General features: G+C 52.6%; 1 protein-coding gene across 1 annotated transcript in view; it reads left to right on the top strand.

Moving 5' to 3' along the window:
- EPHA8 (EPH receptor A8) overlaps positions 1 to 20,493 on the top strand; it is a 49,477-nt gene that overhangs the window by 13,916 nt on the left and 15,068 nt on the right. The window contains exon 3 of the mRNA XM_075773138.1: positions 8,174 to 8,837. Coding sequence (XP_075629253.1) covers positions 8,174 to 8,837 — 664 coding nt within the window. The remainder of the gene's footprint in view (positions 1 to 8,173; positions 8,838 to 20,493) is intronic.

Below are 20,493 nucleotides of genomic sequence, written 5' to 3' on the forward strand. Positions count from 1 at the left end.
GTGGTAAATCCTCCAGGTCCTGTAGTGATGTTGTTAACAGGTTGCTGTTAAAAACCCATCCTTACGTGGGTTTGCCTGGCTTTGGTTTCCAGCCACCAGCCTCTCTTCTGCCATTGCCCGGATGAGGGAGATGTTGTCCTCTTCATGGTCATGCACAGGCTGCCCTTGGTAATGTGGATCCCTGCCCTGTCACCCTGCTCCTGCCATCTCATGCCAGCCCCGCTGCCAAGTCCTGGCATCCTGGAGGGGCCTGATGCATGTTCAGGGGATGAAGGACCAGGGCTTCCTCTGCTCCCCTGGGAGGGAGGATGTTTCTGGGAGTGAGGGCTGTTTTCCTTTGTCTGCTTCCACTGCTCTGCCCTTCACCACATTCTAAGCAATTCCTGCCCATAGTCAGACCCTCCACTGCTCGCAGACTGCCCAAGACCCTCCTTCTTCTGGATCCTCCACCATGAGTCCAGCTCTCCAGATGCCTGTGTGAGCTGACCGCATCCCCAGACCCATTGCTAGCTGTCAGACATGCAGCTGGCATCCATCACATCACCTAGGTGATCTAGGTGAAGATGAATCCACCTGAGCTGGCTGTCTGGGGGACACATGGGCATGACTGGGCAGGGCCTTGCACTCCTGAAGCAGACAAGGGATTGAGCCCGCAGGTGTCTCTTTCTCACCACATCAGGGACTTCCATGACCAGTTAAGATGCAGCATCTGTATTGCACATCTGCAAATCCAGGGGATGAATCCTGAGTTCCAGCCCATTAGGGTGCTGGGGCTGGCTCACAGGGCAGTCACCGCTGTGCTGCTCTCTTGCACTACAGCAGATGCCCAGCAGCCCTTCACCAGCAGCCCAGCAACTCCTGCATCCTAGTACATGTCTGAAGTCTCCACGTTATTAGTGATATTTATTAAAAAGTTAATATTGGATGCCAAAATAAAAAACAAAAAGACTTGTATAATACCTAACACCAAAGCCACCTCTTGGACATGCTGCTGTGTAAGTGTAAAAGTCATGGGGTAACACCACCCTTCACTTACCCTGTGCTTTTGCCCAACTCATGGCCTTGTTACTGAGAGTGCAACCATATGGCTGTGTGAAAACCGTCTTGAACACCTTCAAGGAGGGTGCTTGGGTTTCACTGTGAAGTTCTTGCACAAACAACTTTGCCTATCTTTTTCCAGCTGGATGTTTTAATGGCTCCTCTGAACACTTGTCTGGACTGTGGTTCTTCCTCCATGGGCCATTGCATCACATCATCCCAAAAGAGCATCTCATTCCCTTACTCTCCTGCTGCTCCTTCAGCTCCAGGTGCTTTTTGAGCAGTAAATTTGCACTTGGATCCAGTTGCCATCACCGGAAAGGAGGTGGGATAGGGTGCTGGTGTCTCAGAGAAGCTGCTATGGCACACTCGCTCTCGGTGCCAATGGTTTGGCACTGAGCAGATGCCTCCTGAGCAGCCCCTACAGCAGGGTTCAAATCCAGGTGGGAGAGATGCCGGGTGTGATCTCTGCTCTGGGAAAGGGACTGAGTTTGCTGGTCACCATCTCAGGAGTGCTGCTGGTGTCCCTGGGACTGTCGCTGCCCGCTGCAGCGTGCTGTCACTCTGGCAGCCCTTGGCTGGGTACAGCCCAGTTGCTGGTGTACTATGGAGGTGGTGTGCTGTGAAGCCAGATTTTATTTGAGGTCCCTTATTTTTGCTGCTGTTTCCTTAATTCATATATTCCTGCTGGAAAGAAGGTGGCAGTGCCCCCCACCTCCCCGTGCTATCCTCCCTTGCTGCCTGCTGGCTGTCCTGCCTGAGCTGCAGCTGGAGGCTGCGCTGGGTGCCGGGGGGTGCAGGATTTCCCCACAGTGTCTCTGCTCCGTCCACGAACAGACACATCTGTCACAGCATCCTCCTGCCAAGGGACAGCATTGCTGACCCTGGCTCCCCAGCTGAAGTCGTGTTTGGTTTTGCTTTACCCACATCTTCATTCCTCTGCCCTGTGTGAGCCCAGGGCCACTGCAGGGGTGACAGCGGGGAGGTGGGTAGCTCTGGCTGGGTCTTTGCATGGCACAGAGCCCTAGTCCCCAGCCTGAGGAGCTTAAGGAGGGGACTTGTGTCCGCTACCTCAGACCCTACTGCCCTACAGCTCGCTTTTCCAGCACCTGCAGGTCCTGTCCCACCTCTCTGGGGCTCCTGGGGAGGAGAAGAAAAGGTGACCATCTCAGAGGTTTCCTCTTCTGGACTGGGAGATCCCAGAGCTGCCCGCACAGCCAGGGCAAACGTCCAAATCATCAGCAGGGCAAAACTGGAAGGGTTCCCCTTGCTAAGTCCTTATGTTTTCGTCACACCTGTGGGCAAGGTAAACTCGCCTTACAGGAAGGATTTTTTCTCTCTAGGTTTGCTGTGTCCAGCAAGAGCAGAGGAGCAGGGGGCTGGGAGCAATGGGCACAGTGGGGGTCAGCAGCACCGTGGCCCTGGGGAGTGTCAAGCCATCAGGGAGGCATGCGTGGCCTGTTTTGACATTTCCTCTTGCCAGACAATTAACTGAGGGGTAATTGGCTGTAATTGCCGCTCAGGGGATTAATTGTGTCCCCCCCCCTCACCTCCACCCTGGAGACACGTGCAGGAAGCAGAAGGGTCACCAGGAGCATCCCTGTCCCGCAGGCTGCGGCTCCTCTCAATTATAACTTCAAAGGGCTCCCAGGAGCTTTGCAGCTCGCTCCATCCCCAGAACAATTCCCTTTGCATTGAAAATTAAACTCTTATCAGCGCCGTCAAAGAGGCTGCCCCTTCTCCTTCTGTGCCTCTGGTTTCCCAGCTCTCCCCAGTAAAACGCCCCAGTGCCCCACTGCCCTTCTCTCCCCTCTCCTTGCTTGGCATGGGAACTGCTGGATCAGAGGGAGCCTGATCGGCCCCTTTGCAAATTGCTTTTCTACTGACTAATTAAAACGCTGATGAGATAAGTCAACATATTATTAATAATTATTGTATCATCTACTTTGATTTACAAAGTCAAACAGAAAATGATTTTGTTCAGACACAGGGTATCTAAGGAGCTTGAATGATGCCTTGCAAAAGCTAATTATAATGGGAGCACCTTGAATGCTGGAGAAGGGCCCCCCATGCTGCCCATGGCCTTCCGTCTGCCCCCCAGCAGCACCTCCGCGGACCGACCCCCCAGCACCCTCTCGCTGCATGGGCTGGGGTCAGCCCAGAGAGCTGGTGGGTATCTGCCACCCGGGCAGCTGCCCCAACGCCTGGCATGCTCCATGTTGGCTTTGCTGGTGGGACCTTCAGAGGTGGTTTGCACCTCCCCGTCTCTGCCCCTCCACTCTGGTAAAGGGACGAATCCTGAGGCCCCTGGGCACAATTAGCCAAGAGTGCTCTTCCCTCATTCTGCAGTAGCTTAGAAAGAAAACTGGCAGAAAGGCACCAGATTTGCTTGAACAACCAGCTTAGAGCATGGATGACACATTTCTGCCCGTAGGATGGTCTCTCAGCAGTGTTTGCACATCAGGGATGGGGATTTCACGCTGGTGTACAGTGCTGTTGCAAACTGCCCTATTTGCAGAGCAGAGCCGGGTCCCGCTTTGCCCCAAGCCCACGCTGCAAAGACCCTGTCCCCAGTCCAAGCTGTGCTAGGTGCTTGCCATTTCAACCCCCTTCAGGGTCGTGTCTTTCTCCTCGGAGCACCAACAGATATTGGGGCTCTCCCCTCTGCCCAGGCCATGTCTTCTGCCCTCTGTCACTTTGATGTCCTTGTGCCATTTCTTGGGTTTCTCTTCCAATCTGGAGCCTCTGCCTAGATCCAGGAATGCCAGCAAGTTACAGGGCAAGCTGCAGCGAAACTCTATTTCTTTGAAAAAAAAAAAGATGCATAGGAATGGAACATTGGAAAATAAAGATTTAGACTAGTAGTTGAGATAAAAGCTCATCTCCCAGTGCTTGTTCAGTAAATGTTGGGTTATTGCTAATTCCCCAGATGCTGGTCACTACCAGGAGTTAATCACCTGCCGTGAAGCTCAGGGTAGTTAACTGCCTGACAAATCCCTCCTTAGCCACAGCAGTGACTGATTTCATGGGGATTATCTCCATTAATGCCTCCCATCTAATGATTTATAGCTGCAATAACGTCCCTCTCTTTTTTTTCCCCTCTCTCAGTGACAGTGGTGTGAGGGACCTGGCAGCTCTTGGGAGTGAAGGAGAGTGCTGGATGTCTCAGCGGTGGCAGCTTTGCCGTGCCAGGCAGACCTGGTATCCCTCCTGGAAGCCATCCCAGGGCTGGGGAGACCTCATCCCTTGGTTCCCTCCATGGGCACTGCAAGAGTGGTGGGAGGCTGAGATGCTGTTCCAGGGGGACCGTGGTCTCTCCTTGCGTGTTTGCCTCCTCTGCTCCTCCTCATCATCCTCCTCCTCCCTGCTCTGCTGTGCCACACAGGCCCTGGGAGACTTCTAAGACCTTGCTCAGCTGCCCAGATATCTGGTGTTTGCATCTTTTGCCTTTCATAATCTGGCAAATTTTTTTATAACTAGTGTTGACTTTAATTTAAACTATTAGGCAAGCCCCTGAATACAGATGCAATCATGTCCGTTCCCCCCTCAATGTGTGCGCTCACCACGTTAATTATGATGTCCTCATTTCCGTCTCGCTAGGGGATCTTATCGCAATGACGGGGGCTGGGCAGAGCTTTGTTTAATAAAAGCCACTTCAAACTGTCAGCCGAGAGCAGGCGATGTGGGGAGGCTGGGTGGGTGCACAGTGCCTGCGCTCTTGAACTGATAGTACCCAGCATCAGAGACTCCTCTGCCTGGCCGTAAGAGCCTGTAATTAAGGTGAAATAGAAAAACCCTTCAAGTCATGGGGATTTCTGAAGTGAGTCCCTCCATCCCAATTCCCCGCAGGTCCTGGGGCCTGGCAGAGCTCATGGGACCTGTGTTGCATTGTGGCACGCTGGGAAGATGCAACTGTGGCATCTAACCCAGCCATTCAGGTGGCCTGCCTTCCCTCTGTGCATTTCCACCGACGGCAGAGCACTCGTCCCATAGGCCAGTGGCACAGGTGTGGTGTTTTGGGCTAGTCTCAGACTGAGGTCCCAAAGCGCTGCATATGACCGTGGGAAAGAGCTGACAGTTCAGCTGCTGAGCAAAAAAGCACCAAGTTTGAAAGAGTGATGCTGCAAACCCTCCAAGTTCTCCCCTGTGGTTGATGCCAACCATTGCTGGTGCTTGGAGATGGGCATTTAGTTCCCTGCTCTCTGCCAGCAGTGAGAACGCTGCCAGCTCTGGCAGTGCCACAGGGGTGTGGGAACACTGTGGTCATGAGCACCATCTCCTCTGCCAGATTTGGGAGAGAAGTGAATGTCTGGAGACCCAAAGCAACCACACTAGCTGGAGGCCAAGGCATTTTGGTGCACACAATAACCTTGTATTTTCCTTGCCGGACATTCCTAGAGAGCCCTGAGCCCTCCAGACGTTGCAGAGGGAGCTCCCATGCATTGCAAGGAGCATCCCTGCTCGCCACCCTCAGCTCTGCCCTTGCCCTGCGTGTCTCCTCCCACGCGCAGCTCTGCCTCACTTCCCCCGGGGAACTCAGCAGGGAAAAGACAGGAAACAGATGTTGTGTTAATTTGTGCTCGATTAATTTCGACAACGACTTCCACACCCTCCGCAGCACCGCAGTGCGTGCGTACGTTGATGCAGGAGCAGGGAGCTGGCTGACTCCCACTGGCCCCGGTGCAGGGGTGTGCAGGGAGCTGTGCCGTGCCTACTACTGCACACATTTCAGGGCACCCCTGTACCCCTTGGTCACGTGCAGTAGTGTATCCTGGGTGTCACAGCACTTTCTACAGGCTCACCTCTGTGGTTGGGGCAGCTGAGGCATAGTAAGAGGGATGCTGCTGCTCACCCCTCCAGCAAAGCACACAGGTAGCCTGGCCGCTTCCCATGTTGTCTACCCCAGTGTGGGGATGCAGAGCAGGTTTTCAGTGATCCTAGGATGAACCTGGGCATTTCTGGAACTCAGAAGACAATTTTTTTTAAAAGAACCAGAAATATTTTTCTCTCCTGGCAGTGGCTTAACTTTGACACCCTTTGGCAGCATGTTCCCCTCTGAATGAGCTTTTGCTGAAGTTTGCACCTGGAGCTGCTGCCCTTTCCAGGTTGCTTTAAGCTCTTTAGGAATGAGCAATTTCCTCCTAAATGCAAGATGCTGGGGGAGTTTTGAAGATGTACATCACCAAAATGACTGCTCTGATCACCCCAGCACTAGCAGAAGGCACAGCAACCCCAGGAGCTGCAGGCTGAGCAGATTAAATGAGGAAGGACTTTCCCACCTGAAAGGGGAGAAGGGAGCGGGCTGTCTTACAAGTATCACTGATAACCCCTTTCCAATATCTCTAATGCTCTGGAGGTGTGATGTCCACATTGCAAGGCTGTCAGGTGCCTGTCACAGCAGATGTGCATCCTCGTCAGCTCCCAGAATCACAGGGGTGAAGTCTTCAGGCTCACCCTCTCTGAGCTGAGCATCAGGCTCCTTCTGTCTGGGCTGCTGTTGGTTTTGTCTGGTCACCACTCACATAAGAAAACACCATTTTTGCCCCGTCAGAGCAAGCCCAGAGTTTTATTTTAATATACTTGCAATGCTGCTTAAAAGATTTGTCTTCTTGCTCTGTGCACCGCTGCTGGAGCTTTGCTTGGCTCCCCCAGCCCCTGCCCCAGACAGCACACAGGCAGGCAGGGAACGCGTGGTGCCAAGGTGGGGTGTCCCTGCCAGCTGCCTTTGGCGGTGCAGGCAGAGCATGAGGAAGGTGAAGGCAGAGGGGTGCTGAGGCTGTGGGGGATGATGGTTTGGTAGGCAGAGCAGCAAATGCTGCAGGGGTGCCAGTACCTTCCCCAAATTCTGCAGGGCTGCACCTGGGGCTGCCCCTCACAGCTGGACTTGGGTATGGTGGTGGGACCCAGGCATCTTCAAAGTCTGTTGCTAAGTCCAGGGAAAAGTCAGAGGGTTTGATGTACTCCTCTGCTCTTCTTCCTCCTCATCCTTCTCCCATAAGAAAAATTCAGGGGTCCCAAACCCAGCACATGGGATGTGATTGGAGTGCCTGGTTTGGACAGGGTTGTGAGCTGAAGAGGTGGTGGGAAGCCCCCAGAGAAGGGAAGGTCTCTGGGTCCTGGTGAGGAGTTGGTGAGGTTGGAGAGGGTGCAGAGGGAGACATGTAAGGCAAGAGTGAGACCCCAGAAGTGTCCTGTAGTCCCCAACAACTAAATTCAACTTGTCCCTCAGCTATGGAGCTCATTTGTATCAAAAAATCTCACTACTTCTCATCAGTTAAAATCACTTAGCATCCCTCCCTTAGATGATGCAAATGTCCCTCTGAACTCACCCTGACCACCCCTCTATTGCAATCCTGCTTGCTGAAACCTGCTTTTGCCCAGCATCTCCTCCCCAAGCTCCCCCTGCTGCCACCACTACACTGAATTTTAACCCCAGAACTGTCCAGCTGCAATCCCCTGGGCTCCCAGAGCCAGCCCCCAGTCCAGCCTTCAGCTGGGCTGAGCACTGTGGGCTCACACCAAGGAACAACACTAACCTGGTCTTGCCTGGGAACAAGGGGGCTCAGAGCCCCCATGAACTCCCGTTTCTTCCTGGAAGTCCTGTGTTCACTGCATGCTTACCCTTCACCCCGTGGTATGCACCCTGAAACTCATTCTCCAGCTGGAAAGCATCCTGTTTATTTCGTGCATGGAGATTGCATGAGCCAGAAGAGACCCAGGTGAGCACCACACAGGTGTCTTCCTGCTGCTGCTGCAAATGGCAGGTTGAGCATCATGAAAAGGGACTTGCAGACATGGTCTGGAGGGTTTGGAGCTCTCCCAAACACACGCTGCCATCAGTTTCTGCCATCAGATCAGACTCATTCAAGCATTCCCACCTGCGAAGAGGGGTGCACTTCACCCAGCTCTGCATCAGGGTGGGCTGTGAGAGCTACTGCCCAAATCAGTGCTGGGTAAAATCTGCTCATCCTCATTTTCCCTTGGCCTGTGGCAGCAGTGATATCTCGTCCAGCCACAGATGCAGGAGCAGAGGGAGTTCATCCCGGGGTGGGTGATGGCACAGAGTCTTGCATGTCCTGTGCTCACCCGGTGTTCAGGGACATCTGGAATGACCTGCTCTCTCTCTGTCCCGCAGTGGGATTCGATCAATGAAATGGATGAGTTTTTCAGCCCCATCCACACCTACCAGGTCTGTAACGTCATGACCCCCAACCAGAACAACTGGCTACGGACCAACTGGGTTCAACGGGATGGCGCTCGGCGGGTCTATGCAGAGATTAAATTCACGCTGCGGGACTGTAACAGCATGCCGGGCGTGCTGGGCACCTGCAAGGAGACTTTCAACCTCTACTACCTGGAGTCTGACCGGGACCTAGGCACCAGCACCCGGGAGAGCCAGTTTTTGAAGATTGACACCATCGCAGCTGATGAGAGCTTCACCAATGTAGACCTGGGGGTGAGGCGCCTGAAGCTGAACACAGAGGTCCGGGGCGTGGGGCCGCTGAGCAAGAGGGGTTTCTACTTGGCCTTCCAGGACATAGGTGCTTGCATTGCCATTGTTTCGGTGCGGGTGTACTACAAGAAGTGCCCGGCAATGGTCAGGAACTTGGCATCCTTCTCTGAGGCTGTGACTGGGGCGGACTCGTCCTCCTTGGTGGAAGTGCGGGGAGAGTGCGTGGGCCATTCGGAGGAGAGAGACACTCCCAAAATGTACTGCAGTGCCGAGGGAGAATGGTTGGTGCCCATCGGGAAGTGTGTGTGCAGTGCTGGCTACGAAGAGCAGCGGGATTCCTGCATGGGTGAGTCCCTGCTTCTTGCTAGTGGTGCCTGCAAGGGAGGGATGGCTGCAAGGGGCTCTTGTCTCTTTGGAGAAGGGCTGAGGACAGAAACCTGCTCTCAAAAACTTGGACAGCCAGCCTCTGTGGAGGCCAAGGTCTGCCCAAGCCTTTGCTGGCCAGCTTTATGCTTCCAAAATGCGTCACTGGTACCACTGGCGAGCTCCTGTGAGCCTAACCATGACAGATCCTGGTGCACAGGGCACGGCTTTGGGATGGGGACTGGCTTTGCAATGGGGGCTGGCACTGGGACAGGGTCTGCCCTGGCTCCATCTTTCCTCACTGTGGAGCACGTGGCCCAGAGATCCCAGCTGGTCCCCAGCAGCTCTGGTTGGTGCCGAGATCTCCAGTGGTGCACTCCAGCAAACCATAGCCTGGCCTCTCCAAAATGCCCCACAAAACGCTTCCCTGTGGCAAGGGGTTTGAAAGCAAGGAAAGCAAAAAGAAAAACACCGAGCTTTTATGAAACAAGGTTATTGCGTCCATCCATCACCCCTCCCCGGGGCTGCTGCAGAGCCCTGCCATCCGAGGGTGCAGAGAGCCTTCCCGGGGGCCCTCTGTGCTGCTGGGCAGACTTCAAGCTGCCGACTGTACAAACTGTGATAAGGAAGCGGGGTGACCAGCAGCAGCCGTGCACCAGGCACAGGGATGTGTGTGTACAGAGCACGGCGCTCGGGGCTCCCCGTGAGAGTCCTCTGCACAGATTTGTTTGCTCTCGGTTTCTTTATGGGACGTGTGTAGGGGAGCAGCACAAATAAGAGTGTGGGGCTTTTGTTTGAGTTTCGTTGAAACGTCAAGTGGAGCATTTGTCTTAGGGAGACTTGACACAAGGTTAGGACGTCCGATGCCAGACTGGAATGGATCCAGGCGCTGCTGGGACCTGCACTGGCCCCGGTGGGTCCCCAGCTACGCAGACTGGGAAGGACGGGCAGAATAAATGCTTCTATCCAAAAGTCCTCCTGTCTGCAACCACTGATTTGAAAGTCATCCTGGGATAGATCTGATAATTCAGAAAGGGTCGTCTTCTCCCACGTTAAAGAGGGGATGCAAAGTGTGCACAAGGCCGCCTGGACAGCTGGATCCCAGCCCCATGACTGCAAGGAGCTGCGAGTTGGAGGTTTGGTTCAGAAGGGCCAAACACCCCTTCCCTCCATTCCCCTCCTGCAGTCCCGTACAGCAGACTCTGCCCCAGGACATCACCACCCCAAAGGCTGGAGGCAGAGGGAAGCCCCAGGGTTTGTGTTGTGCTCAGCCTGTCTCATTTTCCTGTGTTTCCTTGGACATGTTTGTCTCTCTCCTGGGAGAAAGGCTGTGTGGGAAAGCTCCTTCTCTGCCCTCCTGCCCTGTCCTGGTGGGATTGTCCCACCCATCGGTGTGGCACAGGAGGAAGCATGGTTCAATCTGCCTCCCTGGATGGGGTGGACAGAGGCAGAAGCTGGCCCTTCTGCAAGCAAATGGACTCAAACCCATGCTGCTCAGCCAGCAATGCTCTCGCGTGAAGCTCTCCAGGGCTTGTGGCATTAGAAGCAGGACAGAAATGTCACTGGACTTTCTCTGACCTCAGTGTTGCCTCACCTTCCTGCCTTCCCTGTCCCATTTGTCCTCAGCAGCTCCTGGCACAGGGCGTTTGATAGCCCAGCATCAGCGATCATGGGCAGCACCTCCTTCCTAGCATCTCCTTTGGTGGGTGTGGAGCTGGAGTACATATATTTACACACGACAGCAAATAGATGCAAATCTCTGATCTAAGCTTCTCGTGCTTGATTGGGGCAGAGTTCATTTTTCACAGTGAAAAGTGCCTTTCTGGAATGATTTATAACCCCAGCGGATCTGTCGGAGTTGGAAATTAGCCGTTTTAATTGTCAGGCGGACAAAAGCAGGATTCCAGTGGCTGTCGCCCCAGCAATTTTTCATTCTCCGTCACAGGGATGAGATGATATAAATCACTCCTTGTGGCCCTAATAATCTTTCTATAAATATCAGGGAAATTCATTTTTTGCTTGGGGGGAAAAAAATTAGAGAGAAGATACTTTGCCTCTATGGCAGTGTTTAAAATGTGATTCCAAATTAATTTCCTTTCGCCTTTCACAGCCGGACGCCTTATTTGTCAAAGCTAAAGATGTTTGAACAGTGGAGGTTTCTCCCCCTCCTCTTTAACGTTCATTTTTCTAAGGACCTGCCAGAGTGATGGAAGACAGCTCAGGAAACCAGATCATGGCCAGAGCTGTTCCCAGCCCTTTGGAGGAGAAGGAAGGCTGTGCCACAGAGCTGGGAATGATGGTGTGAGGTGGGACGGGGTGGGGGATGCGTAGGAACCCAGGGAACTTCTCTGCCTCTCATCCCTTTTACTCTCAGCCGTCACCTCGGATGTTCCTTTGGGCAGGAGGGTGGTGGTGGGGATCTCTGACCCCTTGCACTTACCTGGGCAGGAGGCACACGTTTCATCTTCTTGTGATGTCCTGGTGTTTGCCCTAAGGATGCCACTTTCCATGGGAGGCGGGGGGCAGATCTCAGCCCAGGGTCACCAGGGTCAGGACCACGCTAAGGTTGCCAGCCAGCCTGGCATCAGATGTGTCACAGCCCTGCATCGCACAAGACATTTGTCCCTTACATCTGTCTGATTTATCTTCAGAAGCACAGGACCCCCTTTTCCAGCTGTGGCTGAGCATGGGTGCTGCAGTGCCTTACTGGGCAGAAACCGGCTTTGAGCATGAATTGCCACAGCTGCTGATGGGGTCCTGGGGTCTGCTGGCTCCCAAAATTCCCATCTTCTAGTCCCATGGCATCTTCTGCCACAGCCACCCCAAGGATGAAACCCCTCGGTGTCTGTCTCCCGGGGCAGCACAGCCCTGCTGCCCCACTCGCTTTTCCCCTCCGGTTTCAAGACTCTGAAGGACTTTGCTCCCCTCATCCCCCATCAACCACAGCCGGCCTCAGATCTGCTGCTCTTTCCTCCTTGAAAGGTATCAGTCCACAGCAAGACACGTTAGTATCTCTTACACACAGCAAATAGCAACTGCTCTGCCTAAATAGCAGAATAAGCAATAGCGTAAGTGAAAAGGATCTGTCCCAGCAATTTATCAGATAAGACGACAATCAGCATAATTCACCTTATTTATATGCAGCTGCTGTACAGGACAAATAGAGACCCATTTCAATAAGGTCAGTGCAATTAGAGAAATGAGAAGGGAGCACTTTAACCCTGGGTCTGCTTCTGTGGGAAGGGAAGGAACCCACAAGCCACCTCCTCAAACAGCCGTGAGGTTGAGAGCCAGGACACGTGTACCATGTCCTGCGGATGGATGGAGAAGTGGACAGGGAGGCTCAGGCAGGTGAGGACAGTGGCTCTTTCCCCACACTCCTCCTACCAGCCCTGGCCAGGTCCTCTTTGGGGTGGCTTTGGGACCATGGCCCTTGCATCGGGCCTTTTGGAGCAGATCTGAATTATTCCTTGGGCTGTACCTGTCACCAGCTTTCAGTGAGCAAAACTGGAAAGCTGGGGTAAAAGCTATTTAGCTGATCATAAGTTGTACATGCACAGAGTCGGTTTGGACCATCGGTAGCAGTGCCATGGCTACGGGTCACGGTGCTGCTCCCTGGGAGCTGACACAAACTCAGCCAGCCAGCCAGCCACCAGTCACGGAGACCTCCAGGAGCGGAAAATCTCCCAGGAAGCTTTTTCTTTAATGAACAAATGAAAAAGGGTAACACAGAAGGGACAAGCCCCCTTCCTTGCTGTCAGAGCAGGTGGATGAGCCTTTGGCAGAAATGCAGATCCCAAAGAGCATCTTTGCAGTATATCCATGGGTTTCAGGTGTGGGACTTGCTGTTTAGACATTTTTTGTTAAAATTTGGGACCAGACAGCTTAGCCTCCGGGTGTCCTGATTGCTCCGGCTGCTTTCCCTCTGCTCGGTGCTTAGGGGCTTCAGCTTGGCTGTTGCCTTTGGCTGGAAAACAGTGATGAGGGAGCAACAATTAAGCAATTAAGCAATTGCTGCTCCATCAGCCCATTTGCACATGAGGACGGGTGTTTGCAGCCTGCCAGGGCTGAGCGAGGACAGCTACTAAAGAGGGGTCTGATGTGTGTGGCTGAATGAGGATCTGGCCCCTGGGGCAGACTTTACCCAGTTCTGCTTAAGCCATAAAAATGTCCTGGGTCCTCTGGACAAGGAGAAGAGAGCAAGGCTGTCACTGCTGGGACTCTCTCCCCACCAGCTCCCAAACTGAAGGAGAGATGGGAATAGGAGAAGGACTGCTGGCCCCTCATGGACAAACCCCTCTGCTGCTGGGCTCTCTCGTGCCTCCTGTGGCACACGGCTGGTGGAAATGGATCTGGAGAGTCTGGTTAGCAATCTGGAAGCCAGTTATTTTTTTTCCAGTTGGTGGGATTCATGCTGATGAACCAATCAGCAAATTTAATGTACCTTAAACCTTCCTTGTGGGCAACTTTAATTGAGCAATTAAAGCACCACGGCATTGCTAATTAAGAGGAGAAAATACCCAGCTTGGTAATTATGTGCTTGTGAATACAGTTTTGCATCCATGGACCTTTATGAAGAAAGTCAGTGGAGACTTTCCAGCTGATGGGGCAATGGGAGGGCAGAGCTATATGGTGTGAGCGGAGGGAAACCCCATCCGGCTGCACCCCATCACGCATGTACCGTGCTGGTGGGCACAACCCTAGCCACACAGGGCCAGGGTAAGCCCTGGAAACACTGGGGGACGAAATGACATGGGGGAAGCCAGGCCAGAGACATGGACTCCAGCTGTGCCAGGCTGCATGATGACCCCTGACCACAGCAACAAACCTTTGCAGCCGTGTGAACAGATGTGGTCCAGAAGCTGATGCTGGAAGGGGAGGAAAGGTGGAGGCATGTGACCTGCTCTCCTTGGGCTTGGACATGAGGGGACGGATCTCTTTGCCCAGTGTACTGCAGGTGGGGATGCTGCTTGCCCCTGGATACCTGCCCAGGGAGACCACAGCCTGTGCTTCAGTGCAGAAGGGTGGAGAAGCATGCAGGGATGAGGAAAGATATGCTAGTGAGTTAAGGGAACCCACCAGACCCTTGCTCCATTTCCGTCTGTCCCCAAATTCCATATCCCTTTCAAAGTCTGAGATGCTCTGTGAAGCCTCAGGCTTCTCTCCCCTTTTTCTGCTAACAGTGATTTTTTTCCCCACCCGTGTAAGAATATCACAGAGCAACCATGGGCTCCTTGTGTTGTCTTCACATGAAACAGCCGATTCAGGCTGCTCATTTGGAAGCAGGACAGTCTTGTCCAAGCAAACTCGCTTTTTCCTGGCTCTGAGATACACAGGGCCCCCAAAAACGTGCCTGGGGGTCACACATGCCTCTGTCAACCAGCAAACCTGGGATTTCGGGGCACCCATTACCAGGCTGGGCTCCACCTCCCTTAGGTCCTGCCTGGAGGCATACGTACCATATATCAAGGTGATAGACAAATGTGTGTCAAACTACCCTGTCATTGCAACTCCAAACAAACTTGTTGGAATATGCCTTGTGTTTCTTTGCAAATCGGTGTGGATTTCAAGGAGACTTTCTACGCAAGTCCCAGTACATGCATGCCAGCTCGGAGCCGCAGGCTTGGTGGCTGTGTTGCACCTCAGTGACGCCTGCTCAGAGTCCCCTGTGCCTGCTGGCAGGGTACCAGGCTGTCGTACCCAGAACTAGGCTGCACCAATGCCCTGGCTGCCTACCACTGAGGGCTTCTGCTGTGAGTGTACCAAAATAAACCTTTCAAGGGCAGGAGCAGTGATAGTTTCGAAGATGCGCTATGGGAGTAATGCAAATGTCCTTTCAGTGATGCCAGGCAAGAAAATCAAAGAAACTTAGTGACTCACAAGATTTTCATTGTTGGTTTGCAAGCCAGTCAGCTGCATTGTAAAATACAGGCAATACCGGCTGGTAAGATTATATCTTCTTCTGTTTATCCCATGCAAAGCCCTGCATCCAAAAAAAAAAAAAAAGAAAAAAAAAACCCCAACAGTTTGTTTTCCAAACCACGTAAGCTAGGACTGTTCAGGATCCAGGTATCAGACTTCAGATGGCAACAGACTGCAAAGATGTGTCAGAGAGACAAATTGCTGGCAAGGTTTGGGATGGACATCAGGAAAAACTTCTTCCCCTAGAGGATTGTCCAGCCCTGGGATGGGTCACTGGGGAGGCAGCAGGATCTCCTTCCTTGGGGATTTCTAAGACCAATCTAAACACAGCCATGAGCACCCTGATGTAGTATTATGGATAATCCCAGCACTATCAGGAGATTGGGCCAAGCACTAGAGGCCCCTTCCACGGGTGCTGCTGGGATCCTTGGATTCACTTGTCTTGTACCAGGGCTTCCATCTTACAGTCCCAGACGTGGCTGCTAATTAGTCTGTTTGGATCCCAGGTCTGCTGGGCTGTGTGTGCATAAATAATTTAGCACAGTGAGCATGTTGGGGAAGGCAGGGTTCAGGACAAGGTGATCTCAGTATCTTCAGCACCTTCACTCCCTCTAAAACTCAAGCAACCGGCCAATTGCATTTACTAGGAAAACATAACAAAACAGTCCTCCAACATGTAAAACCATTTCTTTTTTTTCTGGTTAGGAACAAACAAAAAGGACAGAGATAACTGCAGAGCTGCCCTTTCCCCACAAACAGGAAAATATGGTTTTTGTCCCTGACTAAATATTTTATTGTTTGCCAGTTTTCCTCTGAGCTTGTTGTGTTTAGCCACTGACACAGATGAAGGGTGAGAATGATGCTAGGCTAGAGTTCAGGGTATTGATGGGGATGAAAGAAATTTCATTTGTGCTTGGTAAGTCTCTGCAGTCCTTAAGTATTGAAGAGCAGCTGGACTGTAATGGATGGATCTGGTAGCATTCAAAGACCTTCACCAATTTTGGAATGTGTTTCTTTGATTTGAACTCTTCTTTTGCACAGAGCTTGGCCAGGTTCAGGTGATGAACACAGGTTGTTGTGCTGAATTACCAGTGTGCAGGTGCCTGGGAAGCTGTTGGGGAGTTTAGAGAAACTGCAGGGAAGACCTGGCATGTTGCACCAGTGCTTACACTGGAGATGGTGCAATGCAATGGGAATTTGGGGACTTTAAATTAGCTACCAATATATTCAGAGGCTTGGTGTGATTGCCTTGCATGGGGAAGATGTTCATTATCCCACAGAGCAGTAGGACTGTGCCAAAATTCTGTACTTGGCATGAGGTCCAGATCCCACCCATGTCACCGCTTCTTGTCTGATGACTTCTTTCCCTTCCTGAAAACAAGATGATGCTGCTGACACTTCCCCATGAAGGAGAAAGGGATCCAAAAGCTGGTGGTGCTCAGCTGTGTGGGGGCGAGGGCTGTGCTGGCCCCTGCCATGCTCTTCACTTGTTTCTGCTGGAGTCCTGGGCACCCTTATTTGAAGCTCACCCACTGTATATATCCATAGCCATATGCATGTGGTGAGAGGGATCACATACCCTTCAAAGCTGCACACTCTTTCCTGCAGGGGCGAGGATCAAATTCTTGGTGTTTTGTGTGTCCTATTCTTCATTTATCCATCTTTGCTCCCTGGAGCCTTACAGCAGGGATGCGGGGTTGCCTCCAGCACTGTCATCCGCAGGAGTGGCTCCCACTCAGCCCCGCTCCTTCCTGAACACAGCGTTTTTCTGGTTTGGTTTTGGTCTGGTGAAAACTGTACTTTTTTCAGAAGCTTTGGATAGTCCTGTCTAAACCCCTCAGACAAGACTGAGTTTTGGGAACAGCTTTTTTTCTAATTCTAGCATTAGGCTGCCTGTTTGCATCTGACTCCTGCAAGCTGTAGCGTTTCCCCAGATAAGCTTTATAAAAAACCCTTCTCTCCAAGAGCGTGCCAGGCTGTCTCACCAACAGAAGTCTGCACAGCATCACCTCAACTTCCCTCCTGCAGAAGGACATTTGCACCAGGCAGCAGAGCAGCACTCCCGGCAAACTGGGATTTGGATGTTTCCTGCTTTTTTTTCCTCTCTCTCTCGGGTCGTTTTTTGTTTGTTTGTTTGTTTTTTGTTTGGTTGGTTGGGTTTTTTTTAAAGATGCAGGGAAGAAGAGCAGGGCAAAGTCAGGGGTGCATTCAACAGTACTGATTTCAAAGCAAGAAGCGAGACCTGCTGATTTTCCTATGGCAGTGCCATGCATATGTCTAGTTTGGGATGCAACCAGTCTGGACCACCATGGTTCCAGTTTGCTCAGCACTACAAGAGGAATTACTCCACCTAGAAAAGCAGGGCCCCCCCTATACTGGTGGCCCTTTGCTGCACGTGCAATTTGCTTGCAGCCCGATGTGTAGGGTTTTGCTAGCTTTGTAAAATCTTTGTGGGCGAAAATTCCCCCGTTCCCCTTTCTGCAACATCCTGGGGTGTGAAGGAGTGTGAGATGGGTTGAAATGTGTGAAGAAGGGCCAAGTAGCGGCGAGGTGACATGAGGTGGAGTCTGGGGTGATATGAGACAAGTTCAGGTGTGTGTAGAGTGGTGTGATGGGTTGTAATGTAGTATTGGGGGTGGGAAGGGTTGTGAGCTGTGCAAAGGCGGTGCAAGGTGTGAACTGGGCTGTGTGAAGGGCTGTAAGGTGGTGCTCAGGGGCTAGAGGTAAGGCAGTGATTGGGGGTGTGAGACAGTGCAGGGGCAAGCAGCACACAAAGGATGCAGAGAACATCAGCAGGGCCGTGGGGCGATGCATGATCTGGGGACCAAGATTTTGCCTGAGAGAACCAGCTCAGCCATCCCCCCAACCCACCCCAACCACCGACCGAATTGGAGACAGAGCCTGGGCTGACCTGGACTGCAGGGAAAGGGCAGCACAGCCTTGCAAAAACACAAGGTTTGGAGCAATGAGGCAGATGCCTCTTTTTAAGACATGACTGTGAATAATGTGCTTCTGTTTCAGTGTCTGTGTCATGTGCGAGCTGAGACTGGAGGCATCACTGAATTGAAAGGAGCTGGGATTTGTGTGTTAGCTTCTCCCGCAGCCTGAAGGGCTCTGGAACTGGTGCCTGTCTCTGGCTGTCACAGTGGCTGTGACACCCTTTTTTCCATCTCTGTCTCTTCCCAGCACCACCAAAGGGAGGTACATGGCAGCTCTTCTGGTCCTTGCTGATGCTCAGCTTTGTTGCAGGGTCAGGGAAGGGGGCAATTGATGGCACCGGTGCCACGGAGCTGCCCCATGGCACCGTCCCAGCTGTGCCCTTGCCCTGCCTAAACCTCCTGGGCTGAGGATGAAGCCGAGAGGGAGTGACACGGGGTCGATGCTCACATTTGCACCCTATCAAAGTAGCCCTTGGTGGTCCCACCAGACCTCCTGCAGAGCACTGGTCCCAGACGGCAACTTCAGACTAAGAGCGACTTGTTCCCAGCTAGCGTATCCTCGACAGGTTCATCTATCATCTCCCAAGCTCTGCCAGCTTATTAGCAGATGTTGTCCCGTCCCCAGAGGACAGAGAGGGAGGGAAACAAATGGACCGAACTACAGATGGCTGGCAGAGCCCTCCCTATGATCACTGTTTCTGAGACAAGCCTGCTGCTCAGGGTCCCCTTGGGCAGGCGATGCGTGAGAGATCCAGGGCTGGTGGGCTGGGAAAAACAGGCAAGATGTGCTGTGCAGGGAGGATATCAGTGGGAGCCCCATGGTATTGACCCCAACAGGCTAGGGTGATAATTGGGGACCTGCAAAACCACACCATGAGATGAAACTGCAAGGACAGGCAGCCTTGGCTGGGTTTTGCAGGGGGAATGGCACTGGGGACAGAAGGAGGTCACCAGTAGCAGGACTTCTGGTGGTCCACAAAGAGGCAGGACTCAAGATCCTCAGACACAGAGCAAAGGTATCAATTGCATAAAATAATAATAAAAAAAAGAAATCCCCACCTTCTGCAGGACTCCTGAGGGGGCACTTCTGGCAGGTGGCAGTACCTGGTTGCAGTGAAGACAGCAGGACAACAGTTCTGCACCTCCATGGTGGGTGGCTTCAGATTTCGGTGGCTGCAGTGTGTGTTACTACCATAGCTGTGGAGCCCTGTAGATTTTAGACCTGGTGCTTTTGACTGAATTTTTCTCACTGGACACTTCTCTGCTGGTTTGCTCTTCCCAGAGCTAACCCAGGAGGTCCACATGTCATTGGCTTGGCATGAGAGAGCTCAATCCAGAGCAGGACATCCCTGTCATCCTGTACTGTAATGATTCCATGTCTTGTGCACGTTCTGAGTTGGTGCCCTGTCTCCCATGCCTGTGAAAGGCTTTGCATGACTTCCATCTAAAGCAAGCACCGAGACACACGGAGGTGCGTGACCCCATCCAGAGCACGCCTGCCCAGCCCCAGTTGCTCTCCAGGTCTCCTCACGTGCTCATGCTGTCCAGGTGCTGGGATGTGGCTTTCAACAGCTCTGCCCTGGTGCACAAATTCACCTGTAATTTGTCATTTAGGATAATTTTCCCCCTGAGTGCATCTAAAATAATTGTGAATCATTGCTACAGGTAATTAATGTGGGTTGTTGGGGTTTTTTTACAGTATTAAATGCTAAGTGATTACAATTGCTTGGTGCAAATCTGCTACGCTTCGTGTTCCCTTCCTTCCTGCTGGCCTGTCTCTCCATACCTGATACAGCACTGATTTCTCTGCCCTTAATTAAATATTGGTGGGGGAACCACTCCAGTGCCTCTTGAATCAAGAGTCCCTGGTTGCTGGTTGCTGCATGGGTAGAGATGACGGTGGTTTGCAGGTCTAGGGGAGATTTACACAAGTTGAAGGCAGCAAATCCCGACATGCATGCTGCCCAGCATGGACGGTGGGGCTGTCCCATTGCTCTGTTCCCATCTGGTAGGCCACGCTCATGCCATGTCTTCGTCCTTTCCCACTCAGAAAAACTGGGAACTTTTCTTTCTGAGACATTTGGGTGGGTTTTTTTCTGCAGCTGGCTACCTTCCAAATGTGTCTCCATCTGAGACTAGGGTGTAACAGCACTCGTCTTAGTCTCACACCCAAAACCAAGGGGTTGCAGACTGGATGGTGTTGCAGCATTGGGCAGCAGGCATTCGGTAAAGGCAGAGACTCCCTGGCTCTCTTGGAGTGTGGCATCACAAGGACCAGTCAGCACCAGAACTTGGCAAACATCCTGGGCTGGCTGGGGACAGCAAATCTCCTCCCCAGCTCTGCCTCCCCTGCTTTCTCTCCTCTTCTGATGCCCTTCAGGAGGTGAAAGGTGTCGAGAGAGAGATGGGGAGGAAAGCCAGCCCCAAGCTGCTGCAATGTCCTCATGAGTCACATCTGCCTTCCCTTGCATCCCCAAGTTTGGGCATTTCTGTTCCTTGCTCTGATGTCCTCTGGGGAGTGGAGGACCAGGAATTTGGGAACAAACTCTGGAGCTTCTGGCCTTTGCTTGTTCCAGCCTGCTATACCAAGCTGTGATACCAACCTGTGGTACCAACACCTCTGGCACGTACAGCACATCTACATCCTGCTGGTGGTACTGCTCCCCTGTCTTTAAAGTAGCACTCAGTGCAGAAGTGCCACAGAAGCTGGGGACAGAGTCTGAAGAGGAACCAGCAACACACCAGGATGTGTGTGGCCGGAGCACTGCCTTCAGCCGC

The sequence above is a fragment of the Balearica regulorum genome, chromosome 21 (genome assembly GCF_011004875.1).
Source record: "Balearica regulorum gibbericeps isolate bBalReg1 chromosome 21, bBalReg1.pri, whole genome shotgun sequence".
Taxonomy (NCBI): Eukaryota; Metazoa; Chordata; class Aves; order Gruiformes; family Gruidae; genus Balearica; species Balearica regulorum.